This window comes from Neophocaena asiaeorientalis, unplaced genomic scaffold (genome assembly GCF_003031525.2).
Source record: "Neophocaena asiaeorientalis asiaeorientalis breed wild unplaced genomic scaffold, Neophocaena_asiaeorientalis_V1.1 scaffold251, whole genome shotgun sequence".
NCBI lineage: Eukaryota > Metazoa > Chordata > Mammalia > Artiodactyla > Phocoenidae > Neophocaena > Neophocaena asiaeorientalis.
This window is the reverse complement of record NW_020173377.1, coordinates 839699-861070: the sequence shown is the minus strand read 5'-3', so window position 1 is coordinate 861070 and position 21372 is coordinate 839699. Positions and strand designations below refer to the sequence as shown.

Here is a 21372-nt window from a genome sequence, read left to right as displayed (position 1 = left end):
GACCTATGAGGGTTTGTGACATGCTGTCGGGCCAGAGTGGCTCAGCTCCAGGAAGAAGTTCTTTGACACCCCTTCGGAGGATGTATTGCCCCTGCCAAGCCACAGGGAGAGGGCCTGCACCACGGGCTGAGGAGTGGGCTGAAGCCCCGCCCAGATGCTCTGTGCAGTGTCTGGTCCTCTTAGGCTCTCCCGCTCGTGAAGTCCCCTCCCTGTCCCGTCCTTCCAGGAAGATGCACAGCTGCACTCCTTGGTGACTGGAGCTTCCACATTCTGTTCCAGGAGGTAGTGAGGGCCTCACCAAGCACAGCTGTCACCAGCCACTTCCTGAAGCCTGTGGCGCCCACAGCTCCCAAGTGGTCCCAGATGCCCAGGGATTCTGTCCCCCAGATGAGAAGACAGATTTGAAAGCACTTTTGAGTCCTGGCGGGGGAACCGAGGTCCAGAGAATGATCTGGACGTGTAGGGGGTCTCGTGCAGCTCAGGGTTGTTGACCTGGAATGCGTACCCACATCTGCAGTTTCCACCACACCCACTGACCTCATATGTATGGCTTTTAGAAGTTGTGATCTCACTCTTGTTTTCAGATCACTGGTCTGTGTAGGAGGCCAGTGGGCCTCATAGCTTCTTGTGTTCCAGCCTTGCTGCTAGGTGATGGCGTTCTGGTCCAGCAGGAGAGGAATCCCCAGGAAGCTTTGGTTTGGACTTGGAGGACCTCCTTGTAACCGCCCTCAGGCATAGCCCCGAGGGAGCCGTAGAGGGAGGGCTATTGAGTTGTTCTGCCACGTGGAGCAGCCACCCCTTCAGGCCTCCAGGTCCACGCTTATGAGAAGAGATAGTGCAGGCCGGGGGTCAGAGGCCAGCCGAGAGGAGCCTGCCACAGGGAGCTGGTGCTGCGGGGAGCCAGACCTTGAGCAGGAGAGGGGGCTCTGTGTGTGGCAGGGAAGTGTCTCCGTGTCCTGTGAGAGGGCCGGCCTGAGCCAGCCCCACTGGGGGAAAAGTGAGGAAGGGTCAGGGGAGGCCATGCTGTTGGGTAGAAGCTCTCTTGCCTGAGTTGAGGCCAGAAGTCTCTCATTGTTTCCTAAAGGCATAGGGGCACCAGGACAGGCACATGCCAAGTGCAAAGCTGAGATCAGGATCACCCAGTGTGGGCTGGGCCCACGTGCTGGCACTGAGGACAGCTTGTGCCCCCAGGAGTCTGACCATGCCGGCAGTTTGGTGGTTCTCTGGCGTGCATGTGATTGGTCACACTTCCATCGCCCATGTGAGGCCGGCTTACCTGTGGGGCTGGGGCTGGACGGCAGTTACAAGTTTATTGTGAGCCTGAAGGATTCTAGTGCTTCTCCCCTGCAGTCCTGGCTTTGGGACTCTGAGCCACAAAGGGCCATTCAGGGGGTGTGGCTGGTGGCTGAGTGAGGCTCCTGCCCCGTGGGAGCTTGACGCCACGTGTGCTGTACCCCAGAAACAGCTCCTTGGCTGCAGCTGGGGCTCATGTGGCTCTTCAGAGGCTTCCACAGGGTGGATGTCTCCAGGTGATTTGGGGAACAGGCCAGAGAGTTGAGCAGGCCCTTTGCTGGCTCCAACCCCACACGGGCCCTGGCCCCTCACCGCCCTGCTACCCCTGCTGTGCAGGGGCAGCAGGTTTCCAAACTCAAGCCGAGCAGACACTGGCATCTTTGCCAGGGCAGGGGAGTGGGACAGGCTGAGGAGCCTGTTGGGGCTGAGAGGTTGGGTCGCCCTCTGCTTCCAGACAAATCTGCCCATCCGGATGGAGAGTGGACAGAGCAGGCAGGCACTGCCAGCCTGGATATGGTGCACTGTCCTTCCTCCGCCACTGGGGACACCGGGGTGACTTCTCTCTCAGTGATTGGGCTGGAAAAGAGCCTGCACCGGTCACCTTTGCCAGCTGCTTTGACTGAGACCACCTGCTGGATACGTTCGGTTGGGGAGGGTTCACAGCCTTGTCTGATGCCCAGATTTCTAAGGAAACACCCCAACATTTCCAGGGATGAACAGCTTGTACCCACCTGTTTCTGGTTTAGAAAAATGGTGGACACTCTCCCATCTTGTTCAGCCAGAAAAGCCTGAGCCTTGGGGGACCACAAATGGGAGGAAAGGGTTTGGACGTTGGGGTCAAACCATTCTGGCTCCACCTCTTAGCCTGTGACAGTGGGCAAGACCTTGACTTTGCCAAGCCTTTCCTCCTCTGTAAGAACGATGCCCATATCTGTCATAATGGGAGAAGACATGTCCTCACAGATGCCGGTCCCTGTCCTGCACAGCTCTTGGAAAATGACCCCATGCTGTTCTAGATGTGAGCTCTTTAAAAGGCTGTTTAAAGTTTCTGTTATGGGCATGGACCTGGCACCATGGATGGGTAATGTTTGTTAGGAAACTGAGTACATATTAGGGGGCTCTGATGACTTAACGCCCACTGATGGGCACAGGGCCATAGCCTTCAGCCCCTCCCCCTCTGGGATGGGGCTCACCCATTTCCCCTCCTCCCACTCACCCACAGAGTCTCTGGAGGGTTTCTCTGGCTTCTTATTTTATTGAGGGTTGTTCTCATCTGCCCCAGAACATCCTCTTGCTCTGGCTTCTCTTTTGTCACACAACTCCTAAAATCCGTCCCACAGTGGGTGGGCTGTAGTGATTCCCCGACAGCTTGTCCGCACCAGCTGTCCTGAGTGGGTTCGGCCTGCTGCTGCCTTGGTCTACAGGTCTGCTTCCGTTGCCCTTTATTAGTCCCGCCCATCGGGTCTTTTCCAGGGCCTGACTCCTGGAGGACAGGCCGGGCTGGGTAGGGGTGCCAGCGCCCTCTCTGAGGCTCTGGGAAGTCTTGCTGTGGGGATCTGCCATGACCGGGACAGTTAAGCAGGAGGAAAGGGAGACCCTGCTTCTTGCTGGATCCTGTACAGACTTAGGGCGTCAGCTGCACGGGAGCTTCCTCACCCCGCTCACCCCACACTTTGCCGCAGGGAAGACCAGGAGAGGGGAGGGCTTTCCCACCAACGGCTGCTGTCTTTCGAAGCCTTGTGCCCCGAGCAAGGCCCCCATAGTTTTGTGTGGCAAATGTGGGGGCATCGTGCTAGAAATACAGATTTATTTTTCTGTATTTTCCGAAACATAATCTCGAGACATGCTCATTTGGTTTTAGTCCCCAGAGCTATTTGGGAGAGGAGGGTAGGCGGGGCGTGGGTGGGGCGTTAAATCTGGTGTTTGCGGCTGTGCAGTTGGCGTTCGTGTCTCTGTGGAGTGACTGAACCGCACAGGGATCAGTGGGCACGTGGTTCCCCGAACCTCAGCTGGCCCGCAGTGGAGCGAGCACCCATCACCCAGGGCCCAGAGCCCCAAACCCGGGGCAGCTGTGTGAGAGGCTGTGCTCGGTTGTCGAGAAATCACAGGCTCAGAGCACGGGGTCGGCCGATGCTACTGGCAGCTTGTGCCATGCCAGGGGCTGGGGCTGGGGCTGGGGAAGTGGCAACAAGGGGGACTCGCCCTCTAGGAGGAGAGACAGCAGGGGGACAGAGCGGCCTGGGCACGTGGCCCGCCCCTGGCTGCCCCAGGAGGAAGGAAGCTCTCAGAATGGGCCCCTCCCACCTCATTTCTCTGCGCCCTGTGGCCCTTGTGTAGTTGTTCATTTTGGAGACTCGCTTTGCTGATTGAGAGGCTTGGATGGTCTGCCTTGGATGGTTGAGCAGCTCCCGGGAGAAGTGAGGGGACATTAAGAGGGAGAGGAGCTCACTTACTCCAACTGAAGTAACCAAGAGCTCAGCCTGACCCCCTGTCCCCTGCCGGCAGCCCAGAGTTCAGGGCTGGGAACAGGTGTCCTTGGCCAAGGTCAGGAGCAGCCTAGGTGGCCGCTCCTTCTCTGCGGGGCCCCACAAAGGGACATAAGCACCAGCCCACAACAGGTCTAGCGAGTGAGTGCCAAGCCTCCCTCGCGGGGATTTGTGGAAGAATCGTCCTGGTGGACTGGGTTGCGGTGTCTTTGCCTGAGCACGGGCGTCAGAGTCCAGAGCACCCATGCCAGAGGCCTCCTTGGTCTCCGTGTATCTGTTTGATGGCCGCTCTTCTTTTACCTCTGACGTGGGGCAGGTGGTGTGACGTTGCTTTTTGTTCACTGGCAGCCAGTGAAAAACATATCAAAACCCTTGCGTGGTGGGGGTGGGGGTACCTGGCTGGGCCTTTGCCCCTGTAGCTGTTGTGGCCACAGCGGTCAGGCCGGAGGGGGTGAGGCCAGCGGAGAGGTCTGGACAAACTGCAGGGGCTGTGGAGTGAGAGTCGTCAGGAGCTGTGGGATCTAAACACCATGGCATCCTTTGTTTTGTCTTTTTTTCCCCCCTCCATTGACGCCTTGCTGTTTGAGAGTGAAGGAACCAGCCAGTATGGGTCCCTTGGGTCTGGAGGTTGGCAACGCAGAGGCGGTATGTGGTGAAATGACTGGGTGTGAGTCCAGCTGAGCTCGAGGGCCACGTGCAGCTGGGTCAGGGGGGAGAGAGAGGTGGGGGACCGTGCTCACCATGATCATCTCACAAAAGGCTCCAACTGGCCAGATCCAGAGAGAGAGGGGGGAAGGATCTGGTTGAGGCTAGGCAGCGTTCCTGCCAGTGGACCTGGCCTGGAGCCAGATGGGGACCAGGGCCTCAGGCAGGTGGGCACCCCTGGCGATCAGGGGCAGGTCAGACCCACGCTGCCAAGGGCCCAGCTGAGAGCTGCTGCTCGGAGTCCCGCTCGAGAGGCGCTGCAGAGGCCCCGGGCCTTGCCTGTGGGAAGAAACAGCTTGGCCACATGCCTGGCCCTGGCCGGTGAACGAATGCATCAAGAGTGACTAATTGACTGAAAGGAATCAGCCACTGTGAAGGCGGGACAGTCTCAGAGAACACTCCTGATCACAACTGATCCCTGCCGGTGATAAAAGAGACTCCCCCAGCCCGCAGGGTTTGGAAACTAGAACTCACTTCTAAATAACTGCTGGGCTAAAGAGAAAATCCCAGTGGAAATGGAACATTTGGAGATGAAGGACAGTGAAAATACTGCATATGGGAAACTTTGGGGATCCAAGCTCTAAGATGGCAGTCAGAGGCAAATTTGTAGCCTTAAATGAATTTATTTAAAACCAAGAATGGTTCCTTTTGGCCAAACTTTTAATGTGGTGGTGTGCCGAGCAGACTCTTGCTCTGTGCATCTTTCTGCAATGGGTTTCAGAGCTCAATGTAGGAAGCTGCAGAAAGAACACGGAAAGAGGCCTTCTTGAGCTCACAGTTTTGCGGAGCGGTGAGCAGTTCAGTGTGGCCAGGGTGCTGATGGGAAGGGCAGAGGAGAGGGCCTGGTGAGGTCTCTGGGGGTCTGGGTGGTCTGGGGCACCGAAGGCCCACCAAGGGTTGGGTTGAAGATTGTCAGCAGTGAAGAGCCGAGTCTGCATTGCAGTCCATGATGACTTTGGCCCACAGCAGAGCCCAGGGCCAGCCATTCTCTGGGCTGTGCTTTGAGTGCCCTGGACTGCTTCTGTGGGCCCCAGGGTGGATGGGTAGGAGCCTTCATGGAAACCACTCTTTCCAGGAACACCGAGGTACCTGGTGCAGGAGCCATGCAGTCCTCTTGGTAAACGGGCACTGTTGGGGAGGACTGTAGGCCTCAACGCTCAAGAGCTCCTCTGAGCACCCTTGTCGCTCGCGCCCTCCCTGGAGTTTCCTGGGACTTGGACTCTGGGGAAGGCTCTAGTTCTTCTTGCCTGGAGGGCTCCTAGCACCTGCTTTCTGGTCCTGATCCCCCTGCCAAACTGGGCTGCCGGCCACATTCTTCAGTGGTCCTGCTGCTGCTTGGCCTCTAACATCTTGTCCCCAGCTTGGCATCTGGTGTGGAGTGTCAACAGGAAAGGAGACTGACCCACGAATATTTGTTTGGTTCCTTAGTTGCTGTGACTTCTTGGAAACCTGCCATTCCTCAATGAGCTCTGGGCAGCCAGAGAGCCTGGCTTTTTTGACACTCCACGTACTGTGTTCCTTCCCTTTTCTGTCTTCCCTCTTTGTTTTTCCTCAAAATGAGAACAGTTTTGTTTTGTTTTTGTATTAATGTAACAGTGCTCTATACTCGTTAAAAAATTCAAAGTATGGGAAATTACAGAGATTTCTAAGACTCAAGTAAGTCACCTGAAATTGCCTCCCCCCACTTAAGTCCTGTCAGTGTGTGGTGACTGTCTGCCTGGGAGGGTATCTGCGTGACAGACGACCTGCTCCCATCCTACCCCTAGGCCCTGCGCCTGCAGCCCGTGATGCTGCGCTCCTGGTATTGCACACTCACCTATGCAAGTGGACATTGTTCGCCATCAGTGAGAATGCATCTCCTTTGTCCTGATGGATGGCTGCAGAGGACCCCCGGGCTGCTGTGAGCCCAGCCCCTTCGGGCCCCTTGTACTTCTTCATCACCCCCACTATGGGCAGCTCGGAGAGGAGGAGCCGTGGGTAGATTCCAGAAGCATGGGCAGACGTGCTGCCTCCCGCCCAGTGTGCCTGGGCCCAGGGGACAGCTCTGTCTAGCCTGCCTGTCTCTTCTGGGCAGGCAGAAGCTGGCCTTGCTCCGTGTTGTCGGGTCCCTTTCCAGCCCACAACCTGTCCAGTCTTTTCTGCTGCCGAGTGGAAGTGCTTCCCAGTATTCCTGTTGTCCACGGGTCCACCGCTGTGTCAGCCCTGCTGCTGGAGGCCCCTCATATTCGCTGTTGGAGCTCCTGTTGCTCCCTGTCCTGCTCTGGAGGAACTGAGGTGGCCTTTGATGGAGCCCGCGCTGTCATCATCTAGGCGAGAACCTCTTATATCTGGCTTTGCTTGGGGAATGCCAGGTGTTGCCGCATTAACAGTTTGGCCAAAAGGAAGCAATGGTTCCTTCTGGCCAAACTTTTAATGTGGTGGTGTGCCGAGCAGACTCTTGCTCTGTGCGTCTTTCTGCAGTGGGTTTCAGGCGTGAGGGGAAGAGCCCCCGCCCTTTACCAGGAGATCATGCCCCCTGCCCCAAGCCTGAATGTGCGCACTGGTGCGGCCAGGTGCAGGCCTGACATCACCCTTCGGACAGTTCAGTGGACCTTCAGCACGTGAGAAGCCAGAGTGGCATGTCTCCTCCCAAGGCCCCAACATGAAGGAAGTGATGTGCCCATTAGAGGGACACGTCACTTTGCTCCCCTACCGAGGCACCTTCAGTAACCCCACCCCATCCTCCTCCTTGCCCTGGTTCTGGCCTTTTGGTTCGCCTGAGCTCCCCAAGTGCCCTGCCTCTGCTCATTGGCTCCTCCACGGGGCTCCATGCTTCTCTGGTCAGCTGCAGTGTGGGGTTGGCGGTGGGGGGCATGGTCTGGGTCAGGGGGACTGAGTTCTGGCCCCAGTGCTGGACCTGGGATAGGTCAGTGCACCTCTCTGACGTCCGGCTTCTCCTTGGGAAGTGAGGACAGTGATGTCAGTCTAATAGGGCTGTCAGCGTGGCCTTTCCTGCTCATTCCTTTCGGCCCAACCCTCGACCTCATGGCTTGGCTTTTGTCAGTGGTGCTTGGGACCAGAGTCTCAGCAGTAGTGCTTATGCTTGGGCACCTGCCAGTTCCTCCGCCAAAGGTTGGGGAGGGCATGGGCTGGATGAGGTGCTCAGCCCTGAGTCCTGCTGCCACTCTCACTCACGAGCTTCTGGTTTCTTCCTGTGCATTGAGAATCTAGAGTGACCTTTGGTGTTTGCTCTTTTTGGCTTGTTCTCCTAGGGTCCAGCCACCACTGTTGCCTTTTCAAGAACGGGGGAGTATTTTGCTTCTGGAGGTTCCGATGAACAAGTAAGTAAAGAATGATTTGAAGGGTCTCAGCTGATACTGAGCAGAACAGAACAGGGGGCCGAGGTGTCTTGGGGATGGACAGGCTGGGTTTCACCAGCTTCCTTGGTGGCTTTCAGCAATCTTGAGGCCTGGATCTTGGGGTGGGGCCCCCAGAGCTGGGCCCTGGCCTCCCCAGAGCAGGAGTGCTGCAGGTGCCAACGAGTGGCAGCATCTCAAAACCCTTACAGCTCAAACCAGAGTGGGTAGGAATTCTGGGTTACTGTTGCCGTGAGAAAGTTAAAACGTTTTTTTAGGAACTTCTTTCTCCTGATTATAGGTGAATAATTAGATAACTCTTGGATGCTTACTGTGGGCCTGGTAATGAGGGCAACATGGCAAGAGCGTCACCCCTCATTCAGTCCTCAGGGCAGCCGCGTGGGGCAAGCCTTCTCTTCAGCTGTTCTGTGGGTGAGGAAACCGAGTCTCGGCTGCAGCAGAGCTGGAGCCTGCGCTAGAGCCTGCACTCTGTCATCTGCCGTCCTTTGCTCCTGTGCTGTCTGAGGGGGCAGCATTTTCCAGCTCCAGGCTGCGGAGCGAGGACATGTGTGAGGAGGTCCTGTCCTGCCTTGTCACCCTGTCAGCCACCCTGGTGCCTCCTGCCCAGACTGCTCAGCCCTGGTTACCTGCCTCCTGCGGGGCACCCTGTCCCTGGGGTCTGGCCCAGAGTCTGGCACCTGGGAGGCTCCAGGGCCGTTGAAGTGTCCACCCGTTGGAAATCTTTCTCCAGGTTCTGGTGCAGTGTTACTTGTCTAGAAAACCACACTTCCCTGAGGCAGGGAGGAAGGGGTGGCTGTTCCGAGCCACTGGTGACCTGGTGTGTCACCTAGAATGTTCATCCAACTGCTCCCGGGCCTCACAGCTCTGACAGCTCTGCCCAGGAAAGTGCTGCTGGCCTCCCAGTGAGCGCCAGCCCCGGCCTGATGGACCGATTCTGGTTGAGTCTCTGCCAGTAAAGCAGAGGGCGGTTGGAGGCACAGCACGGCTAAGAGATGGCAGGCATCTTCCCATACCAGCACCGGTTCCTGTGCTGACCACACAAGGCAGGAGGAGGGCAGAGGGAACCCCTGAGCCTTCCCTGGGCATGGAGGCCTGGCTCCTTGCTCAGAAGACTAGGGAAACTAGTACAGTAAATTCACACCATAAATAAAGTCCTGGCAAAAGAAATTCACATAGCACAAGAGGCAACCTGGTAGGAAGTAGGGCTTCCTCCACCCTGGCCCCTGCTTGGGCAGCCGCTGCTGTCAGCTCCCTGGCTGCCTTCTGATTGTCTGCTCTGAGAGCCTTTTGGGAATGACATTTGACATCCTCTCTTCACATTCCTGATAGCCATTCCCCGGCTCAGGACCATTCAGCAGTTAGACTTGTGCAGTACACAGGACCCTATAAACAAGGGGGTGTGTGCCGATGTTCTTTTTGTAAAGGGGACAGATGAGAGACCCTAGATGCTCATCAGTTGGGGAGCAATGAACAGTGGTGCTGCTCTGGGAGTGGCGAGCAGCCTCCCAAAGAACCAGGCTCGTGGCTGCATCCTGATGGGGCATGCATCCAGGGCACGTTGAATTTCCATCCTATGTGGATTCGTTGGTTTTTCTGTGGCCTCAGTTGACTACTGGCCACGATTCACAATTCCTGCTATCCTGGAAGTGGCCCTAGAGGAGTGCAGCCACGGGTGGCCTGCACCCTCCAGCAGGGAGCGATCTTGCCCAGCTTTGTTGGAGGAGCCTCAGGGCATGAAGATCCTCCCAGTGGGATGTAGAATAATGGACATGTTACCGACTTCTCCCTGGGGGCCAGTGTCTGTGCCAGACTGTCTCCTGTGAGTTTCATTGCAGCCCTGTGAGGTGGGAACTATGACCATTCCCTTTTCACAGATGAGGAAACTGAGGCACAGAGAGGTTGAGTCCCTTGCCTAGAGCCACATAGTAAGGGGTGGAGCCAGGATCTTAACCCTAGTTATCTGGCCTGGAGTCTGTACCTGAACCACTTCTCACAGTGAAGCCAGCCAGGCCCCCACCCTAAGGAACTTGTATTTTAGTGGGGAGACAGATGGTAGACAAGGAAAAGGGACAAAGATTAGCTAAATACCGACTCTGATGCCTTGAAGGAAAGAAATAGAGGGCTATGATAACAACTAGCAGGAGGGCCAGGGAAGGCCTCTCTGAGAAGGTGGTATTAGAGCAGACACTTCAGCCTGAGGTGCCAGCTACACAGAGCCAGGCCCAGGGAGCAGCCAGTGCAGAGGCCCAGTGGTGATAGTGACTCTCCATCCTGGTGGAGCACCCGATCCTCTCGGGGCCTGTTCAGAGATGGGGCAGGTCCCAGAGGGAGTGGGGTGCCAGGTGGGGATCACAATCCCACCACTGGCCCAGAACTTTGGGGGTGGCCTCTGGGCCCATTTTCTCCATGGAGAAGGACTGGTAAGGGATTTTTCTCCCCCTGATTCTGTGTGCTCATTGGTCTCGGCAGGTAATGGTTTGGAAGAGTAACTTTGATGTTGTCAATTACGGAGAAGTCCTAAGAGTGCAGAGGCCCCCGGCCACGCTGGCCAGCTCCTCCAGGACTCTGGTAAGTGGCTTGACAGGCATATCCTGAGCCCTGTGACTGGTGGGCTGGGTCATGGTGAATAGCACTGGGCTCGGGGGTGGTAGGGGTGCTGCAGGCTTAGGCCGGTCGCAGGGAAGAGACCCTGGTAAGATCTCATCATTTACCAAAAACTTAAGTGCTTGTGGTGCTTTGTTTCAAATCTGGAATGAACACATAAGACATGAAGAGGCTGTTAGCGCACACTGCTGGGTGCCTAGGCCCTGTACCGTCTGGTGGGGGACTATTTCCATGCTGTAAGCCGTTGGTTATTTGAGGCCTGAGGAAAGGAAGGACCCATCCTTTGCTGATCCTTGAGCTTGATGTCGGGTTCCTAGAGGGTGTGGGGCCTGAAGCCACAGCTGGGACAAATGGGAAGGGCCCCAGCCCTGTTGTTCTTACTTCCTTTTTTTTTTTTTTTTTATTTTAACCATGGAAAGGAAGTTCCTCAGCCACAAACCATTTTTAGTACCTTTGTTGGTAAAAGGGCATTCAGTGTTCCTGAATTAAAATAGTTAATATTTTTTGGACAAATATTTTGGGGAAAAAAGATAACTGATACCGTCTCACTGAATAAGGTCACATTCAGCTTTGGCTAAAATAAACGGTGAAGCCAAGGAGGTGGAACTGTGAGGGTTGTAAGCTCCAGTGGCCTCAGGCTGCTTAAATCTCTCCCTCCTGGACCTTAGAGGCAGTGTGGCCTCTCCCACACGCGGAAACTGGCCTGAACAACAGGAAGCGGCTTGCCCAAGGTCCCCAGCAAGTCAAGGTTGGCCCAGAATAGAACCAGGAAGCCTCTTAGTCCATCCCGGGGCTTTCTTTGGCTCCAGCAGAGGGCCCTGCCCTGCCCACACCCCATCCTGTGTGTTGGGGCTCCCTCTAGGAACAGGCCAGGTTGGGATTTAAAGCTTTTCTTCCAAGGGTTGCCCTTGGCCCAGAGGTTTTGTTCTCCCACCGCATTTGCTAAGGAGTGGCCGGTTCTCAGCGTTTGGGTTTGTTGGGGGGCGCGGGGAGGGGATGGCTGGGTTGCACGGTGGTGTGCTTGCTGCCATTTCATCTTCCACCTGGAAAGGCATCTTCCAGACTGTGGAGTTGGGATCCTCTGGGGTCCATGCCCACTCCCCGACAGCTTCCCGTCACTTGGGTATTTACGGCGAGCCAGGCCCTGCCGAGGCCTTTACGTGTACTGCCCTGTATATTCCTTACCTCATTAGGATGAGTGGGTAAAGTTACTGCTCTCATTCACAGAGGAGACACCTGGGGCTTAGTTGCCTGCCTGGTGCCTGGACCTGGGGACCCACCATGCTGGTCCCTCTGAGCAGGGCTGAGTAAGCTAGAAACTGCAGGTGGCAGAGGGCTGCCTGGAAGCTCTTTCCCACCCTGGGGGAGGGCCCTGCCACCTGTCTCTTGGGAATGGTTAGTAATCACCAGCAAGGGGAGAATCCCATGCTCCTTTTCTTGTAACTATTGAGAAAGTAACTTGGACCAGCTGCCTCTTGTCCCTTCAGCCCTAGCTCAGAGACGGGGTGTGGGGCACCCTTGCTTCCCATAGCTGTGGGGCCTGATTATCTAGGATGAAGGATGTGGGGTGGGGAAAGCCAGCAGGACAGGGCAGGGTAGGGCCTGGGTGCTCGAACCATCAGCCAGGCTCAGGAAAACCATTTGTTCCCGTATTCCCCTCAGGCCCTCTGCCCAGTGGGCATCACCACGTGGGGCTCAAATTGGGGAAGGGGTGTGGTCCCAGGTAAAGCACCCACTCTTTGCAAGCCTCCGTTTCCACGATGGGACCTGAATACACTCATAGGCTCTGAGGACCCCATGTGTGATGTAGGTGACCTCTGCTAACCTATGAAGTGACTTGACTTGTTAATGCTGAAATCATTCTTCGTTTGGGGCTTTTTCCTCATTTGTCTCAGGCCCCTTTGAGACTCTGACGTGACCTATAGGTCCTCCTCCAGACGCCCTATGTCCACACACGCATACCACCGGTGTACCCTTTCAGGGGCTGCTCTGATCTCAGGACTCCCAGGTCAAGAGGAGAATTGGGGAGGCTGTTTTGTTTTGTTTTGTTTTATATACGTAACATAAAATTCACCATTTTGCCTATTTTTAAGCATACAATTGAGTGGCATTAAGTACATTCACACTGTTGGGCAACAATCATCACCATCGTACACAGAATTTTTTCGTCTTCCCAAACTGAGACAAGCTAGTCAGTATAGCACGGCTCAGTGGCTAGGTCTTCCCCTGAGTTGGGAAGGCAAGCTGACGAGTATGGTCTCGCCTGTCCTGCACCAGGGCTTCCCTGGTGCCGAGATAGTACTGGTGACCGATTCTGTGGCCGGCTGGGGTGTCTCAGCTCCTCAGGGAGCCCAGGAGCTGTAAGTTCAGGGAGCCCCCACCTGTCTAGCTCTGTCCACATTACCATCCTTCCAGCAACCCAGGGGTTCTCAGCCTCGGCACGTCGATTCTTTGGGCCAGATGAATCTTGGCCCAAAGAAATCCTGTTCATTGTAGGATGTTTAGGAACATCCCACTAGCTGCCGGTAGCATCCCCCGCCCCCAGTTGTGACAGTCACAAATGTCTTCAGACATTGCCAAATGTCTCCTGGGGAGCAGCATTGCTCCCAGTTGAGAATCACTGCAGTAACTCTTGCCTCAGAGTGAGCCCAGAAAGGGGGCTGCTGCAGCAGCAGGAGGAGGGTGGGAATGCGGGCATGGCTGTCATGGTGGGAGGAGCTTAGGGGGGGCACTGAGGACTCTGGAGCCTGTGCTCCTGCTTGATGGGCCAGATCTGGGCTCCCCCACCCGCAGCTGTGGCCCAGGTCTCTCAGCCTGACTTTCTAACACAAGCCCATTTTCTAGAAATGTCGTTTGGCTTATCAAACTGTGGAATCTTCCATGAGTGATGGTAAACAACAAAAAAGACCTTGAGCAACTTGGTTTTCTTCACTACACTTGGAGTGTATTCTTACCCTTCCTGCCTGCGGGCTTCCCGGGCTCTACGGTAGTACCTCGTGAGTGATTTGGTGGCTTGGCTTCTCAGAGAGCCCACGAGCACCACCACCATGCCCAAGGAGCTCTCAAACCTGAAGGCCTCTACCCCTTCAGCTCTGTCTGCACACTGGGTCTCAGATTCTAATGCCGCACGAGTCACTCCTGCACGTTTGGGGATTTTAGGAAGCACATTGGACCAGGTGCTGGATCTTGAATTCTGGACCACATGCCTATTAGAGTTTGGCAGTTTAAAGCCAGAGGGGCAGACCATGGCAAGGGCAGCCCTGTGAGCCTGTGACAGCCCCTGCCCTGGACCCCTGCCCTGACTGTGGCATTCAACTCCCACTCTTGGAATGAAGGCCATCCTTGAGCCCACTCTGAACAGAGCTCTGTTCACTGCCGGAGCTATTTTCAACCTCTGGTTGAAATTCACAGCTTATTTTTAGACACATTTCATGTTGAAAAGCAAAAGCCATTTCCCAGCCCTTCAGAATGAGAATAATGGGTTCCATTTTCCCTCTATTCTTGGCTGAGTTGCGATGAGGAGGGATTTCAGGGCTGTGGCTGGGGAGCTTTCTCTCCTTGGAAGCCTGCAGAGGAAGGACTCCAGCCCGTGCACTGGGCTGAGGGTGGGCAGGAAACTCCGTGGTCTGCCCCACGACACGCTGCATGGCTGGAGGAAGGTTGCAAGGTTTCAAGCAGATGAGCCGCCTCCCAGAGGGGCTTGTGTGGGGCCCCATGAGCTGTCTGTGGCAGGGGCTTGTGCCGGCGTTTTCAAGGGGCTCCTGTTTAGCTCTGTTCCTGCTACAGCCCTCGTCCTCTCGCGCTCCCTGCACTCATCCTCACCGTTCTCACTCCCTCCTGCCGTCTCTGCTTTTTGGTCTGTCTGAGGCTATGGACCACTGTGTCTTGGCTGACCTTGGATTTGGCATGTGCCCCCCAAGTCCCAGCCGCTATAGCTAACTTCTACCTGAACCACAGAAGCGTCGTAAAACCATTTTTAATAGCAAAGATGCATCTATTCTGATATAATCTTATTCTTGCCCTCTCTTCAAACATCTGAGAGCCTGCTATGCAATTGAGAAGGAAGGTTGTGCTGGGTGGGGCGGGAGCGGAAGAAGGCCGAATTCTAGGTAATTCAGTAAAACTAAAAAACCACTTCCTGAGTTCTCTGGGCAGGCTGCCCTCCAGTTCAGAGAACCTTGAGGTCTAGGGCCGAGGGCTTTTCTCCACTCACCTCAAATGGGGAGATGCCAGGTCCTCCTTTGGGAGATTTCACGAGGTGGTACGTGCCAAGCAGGCACTTGGAACCGTGCCCGGCATGTGGCAAGTGCTCACCAAGCTTTAGCTATTTTTAAAATGTTCCTTTTCCTTCCTCTGTCCAACAGAGCTAGGCGAGTCCCCTGCCCGGGCAGGGAACTTAATGTGCTCCAAACCTGCTGCGGTGAGGGACAGCAGGCGGGGGTGGGGGCCCTTCTGACTGGGTCACATTTGAGCTTGACTCCGCTCAGCAGACTGTCCCTGTGAGGTCCACTGTGGCTTCTGGACTCTTGCGGGCATCAGTTGTGCTTCCTGATGAGTAGCCCAAGTCCTCTCTGCTCACAGACACAAAAGCAAGTCCATGAGGTGGGTGGAAACAAGCCTCTTTTCCCCCCCTCACCCCCTGCTCCTCAGGGTGTGCTGCCCAGGACCCCCTGAGCCTCAGTGCTAGGACTGTCCCCAGGAAGAGGAGGCCAGGTTAGCCGAGGATATCTGGTCCAAGGCCTCAGCCTTCCCTGAGGATGGCTTGTTTCTTCTTCCTAGTTTCTCTGGTTCTGAAGGGGGAGCCCCAGACACCCCCTGTGCCCCCCTTCAGCTCCCACATTTCCATTTTGGGGTGCTATACAGAGTGGGCTTGACTTAGGGATTCTTGGGCCCTGATCCCTGGCGCAGAGAGTCTTGGCACTGGATCTTGCCCCACTCTGAGGATCTGGGAGTCCCAGGTGGCGTTTGCTCAAGATCTGGGTTCTCATGCAGGCACCTGGACTGAGAAGTCATTGGGTCAGGTTTGGGGAAGGGACCCGTTTCCACCTGCCTCATAGATTTGCTTTCTTGCTTGGGAACTTGGATGACTTGGGTCTTTTACTGAGAACACACATTTCTGGCTGGCATTTGCTTTTCGTAGTGAGGAGAAGTGTGGGTTGGTAGATGGGGCATTGTGAACCCCAAGTGTCTTAGAGGGGAGCCTCTCATTTCTCCACTTGAGGCCAGTTCTGGCTCTGAGTTCTCCAAGCTGTTGCAAGGGGCTCTTGGCAGCAGATCCTCAGTCAGAGGATGCCAGGCACACAGGCATCTTGGAAAAGTGTTGGTTTCATGGGACCCAGACTCCTAACACATCGGCTGACCTTGCCTTGGGCTCGGGGCATCTGTGGGGGTCGAGATTTGCCTCTTAATGTGCTGGGGGCTCTCACTCTGCTGCACCCTCTGGCTGAATAGCTGGCCTTCCACAGTCTCCTTCATCCATGTGAACGAGAGCCTGGTGAGAAACACAGGAAAGCAGATGCTCCCTGGCCCCTCCCAGTACCTTCTTGCCTGGTTTGGCCATTGTTGGGCCTGGCAGGGCCTGGGCCTTGGGGGCTGACTTAGGAACAGTGGGGACTTTGTTTTCATGTTTCCTGGGACTTAGTGGATGACTCCCATGGGATAATTCATTCCTGCCCGCTGTGCTGCACAGAGGAGAAACCTGAGCCCAAAGGTCACCTGCTGGTGAGTGGCCCAGGTACCAATCAAGCCTGTGCCCTTGGGTCTCAGCCCTTTTGTTAGCAAAAGTAAGAGACCCTAAAAAAAAACAAAAAAAAAACAACAAAAAAAGTAAGAGACCCTAGACTGGAAACGATCAAGAGGTATTCTCCCCATTTCTCAGTGGGCATCCTAGCCTCCTCAGCCCCTGGAACAGACATGCAAGCCCAGCACAGGACAGACCCTGGTGACTCAGAAACAGCTCTTCATCACTTTTGTGTTTGTGCACTTGTGTTGAGTCCTGGCAGCACCACCTTGGGGCCTCTGGTGTCTGCATGCCCCTCACCCTTGGTGAAATTTGACTCCCCGTTGCTGGTCCCCATTATTCCCCCCACTAAGACCCCGAGGTTCCTGTTCTGTGAGGTGTCTCCAGATCACCTGGAATGGCCTGGGGCTGGGCACAGTACAGGGGAACAATAAGAGACCTGGCTGGCCAGGTGCTTCCCGTGGTGAGGACAGCAATCTTACGAGGATGGCTGTACTGGAGAGGATTCTCGGGCAGCCCTACTAGGGAGGTGGATGATGCTGGAAACTTCTGGCTCTGGGAGCCACTTTAAGAGCTTGGCTGACAGCATTGGCCCTGTATCCTGTTCCAAGCTGAGGCTGGGGCCTGGCTGGATGTGGCACATCTCTCCTGTAACCTCAGACAGGTCATCTGGATTCTCTGTATCGTGATTTCTCCCCCCAGAGTACATTACTTCTCTGGGCATTTTCCATTTTACCGGCTCACTCTGCAAAAGACCATCCTGCAGGGGTGACGGGAGGGCAGGGCAGGGCAGCCGCCGCAGCCTTTGCTGACCCTGGGTGATAGAGGTGCTCAGACAGATGCCTCACTCCACACTCAGATTGCATTTTCCCCACCTTTACCTGAATGGAAGTCATGGAAAGTGCTCTAGGTTTCTTAGTTTCCATGGGAAGACAGAGGAGACTAGAAATATAGAAGATTCAATATTTGTCACCAAACTGCGATATTTAAAGAAAGTTTCCTGCTTGAAAGAGAGCACCCTTGGACAGTAGCTGATGGGTAACGTGGCTGTGCATAGTCGAGGAGCACCAGATATTCGACGCCCCTAGCAGAGGGGCTTCCTGGGCCCAGGGATCAGAGTGAGGGGCTGAGCCCTCCCCGCTGACCTGTTGTATCCAGTACTGGGAGGCAGGAGGGACGCCCTCTTCTTTCCTTCCAGAGGCTACAACTGACTTACTGGGAGGTGGGTCAGGGCTGCTACAAGGCACATGTTAAATAATTACTGTGTTTACAAGAAGGGAGGGGTTGCCTTTGACAAGCACGAGAACAATGTTTGCAGAAACGCATCAGGCAGAGTTACTGGGCTTCCTGGCAGTGGAGTGAGGAGACAGGCCTTTTAACATTTGACGTTGATTGCAGCAAGCCTCTTGCAGTGGTTCTCAAACTTCAGTGTGCATCAGGATCACCCTAAGGGCTTGTTAAAATTCAGCTTGCCCCGTCCCCAGAGTGTCTGATTCAGTAAGGAATTTACATCCCTAACAAATTTCTAGGTGACGCTGATGCTGCTGGTTGGTTGGAAAACAGTCTAGCCGATTGACACCCTGGCATCGCGGGCAGGGAGGTGGCTGGAAAGAGTGGAAAGAGAGAGTGAGTCTCTGTCCTTCTTAGCAATTTCTATGGCTCACGGGGCTACAGCTTGGGAGAGGCACCTGGAGAATTGGTGTCCCTTCAGCCCAGTTTGGAGCATTGTAGTCTTCCTCCTTCCAGAAGAGGAAGAGCGGTGTGATTGGTTCTGATCTTGGTGCGGTGTTCAAAGAAATCCCAGTGCTGCCCTTTAGGCTCTTTAGACCTAAAGGCACTCTTTAAACCCACTGAGCTCTGTTTACAACTGGGCAGGCAGATGTGTGGTTTTATTCCCAGCCGAGGACATCAGTTAGAGGATGGGACCCAGGGCAGCCCTCCGTGGGCCTCCGCCGGGCCTGTCATCCTCTCTCAGCTCCTATCCTGGCCATTAGTGCTGCTGCATCAGTTCAGTCATCAGTGCTTGAATCCATGTTCTCCAGGCCACCTGCCTCCTGCATTGTCCTTAGTGTCCACCTCTTACCCTGCAGATGGGCGTGCCTAGGTCACCTCCCATCCTCCAGAGTCTGCTGGGTCTTTAGGGAAGCTGGCAGGTGAGTCTCTGACACCTGAGCTTGAGACGGCCTGGGTGCTTGTGGCCCAACGTTTTAACCCCCAGGTGGAGGTCTTCTTTGTAGAGCCTTTTGGGGAAGTGCCTCCAGGTAGCGAGAGCAGGAACAAGCCCTGAAACAACGATGACAGCAGTGGCACCAAGAGGATGGGGCTGTGGGATGGGGCAGTAACTGAACTCCCTTCTCTGATCTGCCCTTTTGAGGGGCTGATGGTAGTTTCCCGCCACTGGAAAATTCCCATCCCTTTCACAAGGCCCCTATCCAGAGGAGAATGGCACAATTCTTAGGAAGGAAGGCCTATGAATGACTTAAACCAACAGGGGACGTAGTCTCAGAAATCCAGGGCAAGATGTATTAAGCTAGTCACAGTGTGGAACCCAGACAAAGCCTGGACGCCCTTGTGTCCAGCTCTGCATGCATCGGGACACACCCGGTGTGTGAACCTGTTCGCTCACACACACCTGTGAGAGCTCTCATCCCTTTCAAGGGACTCAGAGCTGTTTTGGGTTTCCTTTCCCCCTGGCAGCCAAAGCATGGGTTCAAGGTCAGTGGAGATTCCACAGTTGCACATGGGGAATCGAGCCCAAATCACAGGACAGTGGGGTCCTGACATTGTGGTGCTTTACTACAAGGCACACACAGCCCTGGGCAGGGCACACCGCATGCCTCAGAGTGCCTTTGTTTCAGCCCTGGGGCCACTGCAGTGATGCTACCATTTTGGTGACAGCGATGATAAACATCCACAGCCTGGTTAGGCCACGCTGACAAGTCCCCTCTCCACAGAGAGCCAGCAGAGGCCATGCATGCGAAGTAGAGAGGGTGGCATCTGAGAGCTTGCCTGCCTGCCTCCCTCCCTCCCTCCCTCCCTCCCTCTCTCTCTCCCTCTCTCTCTTCCTTCCATGCTGCTTTCAAACCTAGAAACCTGAAAATGGAAGAAATGAGCCACAGGTGGAAATAGACCCAGTTGCTTAAATCTGACCGTGATTCTTTGGCTCCACCCCTTTGTTCCCCAGCAGAGCCGTGCTCCTCCTTTTAGTCTCTTTGCAGATGGCACCTCCTCCGTGCAGCCTTCCTAGGAAGGACAGCAGCTTGTGAAATCTTCCTGGTCCACCTACCCAGAGCGCTGTGCTTGGTGGAGCAGCCCCTCTCTGCCACGGTCAGTTTTTCACAGGCCGAACTTGTTGCCCTGGAGGCCCGGGACCTTGGTCTCCGTGTGGTGCCCAACATGTATCTGTACACCTGAGCAGGATGTTCAGGAAATCAGAGTTCAGTGGACACATCCTGCTGTCTGTGGGCAGCGTGGGTTGAGTGTGTGAGGCTAGAGGCAGGCTCTGGCGCTTTCCTTTTGCCGTGTTTGATGGTCCCAGGCTAAATGAAGGAAACCACTTTCTCACCTGGTTTGTCAGTTTGGGGGCAGGTGGCAAGGGGTGGTGTGGGCAGTGGAGGGTGGGAGAATCTACATGTCTGGACTAGAAGTTTTAGTCCTTCTTTTCATTTTCAATGGAAAAAATCCCTTTTCAGCTTGTATTTTCCAGATTGGATGGCAGCGTTGCCCATGTGGTGTAAGGGTGTTGGATAATGTGTGTGTTTATGTTCTCATTGGTTACCATGGAAAAAATCAGAATAGATGGTTTCCATGGAGATTATCTTAAAATTAGTTTCTTTGAAGGTCCGGACATTGCTGCAGGGTTCACTGAATGCTCTTGGTACCATCGGGGCTTTCTCTATGGCAGGGCCAAAAGCTGGTCTGAACGTTTGTGGATTCAGCCTAATTTGCCTCCTGTGCTTGACACACCAGAGTGGGGGTGATCCTGTGCCTCACCTTCCTCCTGGGGTCCCGCTTGCCTGGCCTCAGCTCCACAGCTCATTCAAGTAGCCTGGAGCTTTTATTTTTTTACCAACAACAAAAAATACCCTTTGTATTGTGGAAATTTTCAAGCTAGCACAAAAAGTAGAGAGAATAATATAATGAACCACCCCCCCCATGTGTCCTTTACCTAGCTTTAGCATTTTGCCGATCTTATTTTGTTCATCGCCTTCCACCCTTTTTTAGAAGAGTTGGAATATTTTTGTTTAATCCAGATATGTTACCCTAAATAAAGACTTTTCTGGGTTAAATAACTGCAGTGCTCTTATCACATCCAACAAAATTAATATTTCCTTAATACCAGATGCCTAGTCCATGTTCACATTTTTCTGCATTGTGTAAAGAATATTGTTGTGTGCTCTTTGTTCAAATAGGGACATGGGAGCCTTTGAAAGCCCACGTCTCCCCTTCTCACCACGGTCCTGCTACGCGGAGAGGTTGAGCGCTCTTAGCTTAGAGCTGCAGTTGGGCCGGGCCAGGCAGAGCCTTGGGGCTCCACCCTCCCACCCTCCCAAGGGAGAGTTGTGTACTCTGAGCTCCAGGACGCCCTTGTCCCAGCCTGGAGATCTGTCAGCGCAGGTGGGCCAGCTACTGCCAGCTGTCCTGGGGCAGGCGTCCGCTGGGGTGCGCTGTCCCTCTTCACAGCCTGCAGGGGGAGGGAGGGAGAGGGGTGATGTAACCTTGATTCACAACAGCTGTGTGCAACTTCATTATCCAGGAAAGGGAAGCTGTGAGACACAGGGGTTGGGGTGGGGGGGAGGCAGCCTCCCTCAGCTCCTCCCTGGGCAGCACCAGGGTGAGGGCTTTGGCTCATCGGAGGCCCGCCGCCTCTGCGGGGTAGGCAGAGCCGGTCCTGGTTATCTGTCTTGACAGGCTCTGCTCCTGTCCTGAGATGCTGCACAAAATATGAATTGCCGAGTGGTGGGAGTGGTGCCCGGGGATGGTTGGTGCCTCTAACACTCTCCATTGAACTAAGTGCAAGGAGAGTTTAAAATAGCCAGCCTTTGTTCCCGAGGTTTTAAAAATTCAACTCCAGTAGTTACAATGAGCTGTCTTCAAGTGGATCTATAAATAAACTGCTACTGTTCCTCTTTGTCACCGAGAGCTTCGGCGGCTTCCAGAGACGTCGGCTCTGCCGCTCATCTTCATT

At 54.9% G+C, this 21372-nt stretch overlaps 1 protein-coding gene across 1 annotated transcript in view; it reads left to right on the top strand.

Moving 5' to 3' along the window:
• The window catches only part of POC1A (POC1 centriolar protein A), a 73120-nt gene that overhangs the window by 18429 nt on the left and 33319 nt on the right, over nt 1-21372 (top strand). Inside the window, exons 8-9 of the mRNA XM_024746405.1 lie at nt 7736-7804; nt 10310-10408. Coding sequence (XP_024602173.1) covers nt 7736-7804; nt 10310-10408 — 168 coding nt within the window. The remainder of the gene's footprint in view (nt 1-7735; nt 7805-10309; nt 10409-21372) is intronic.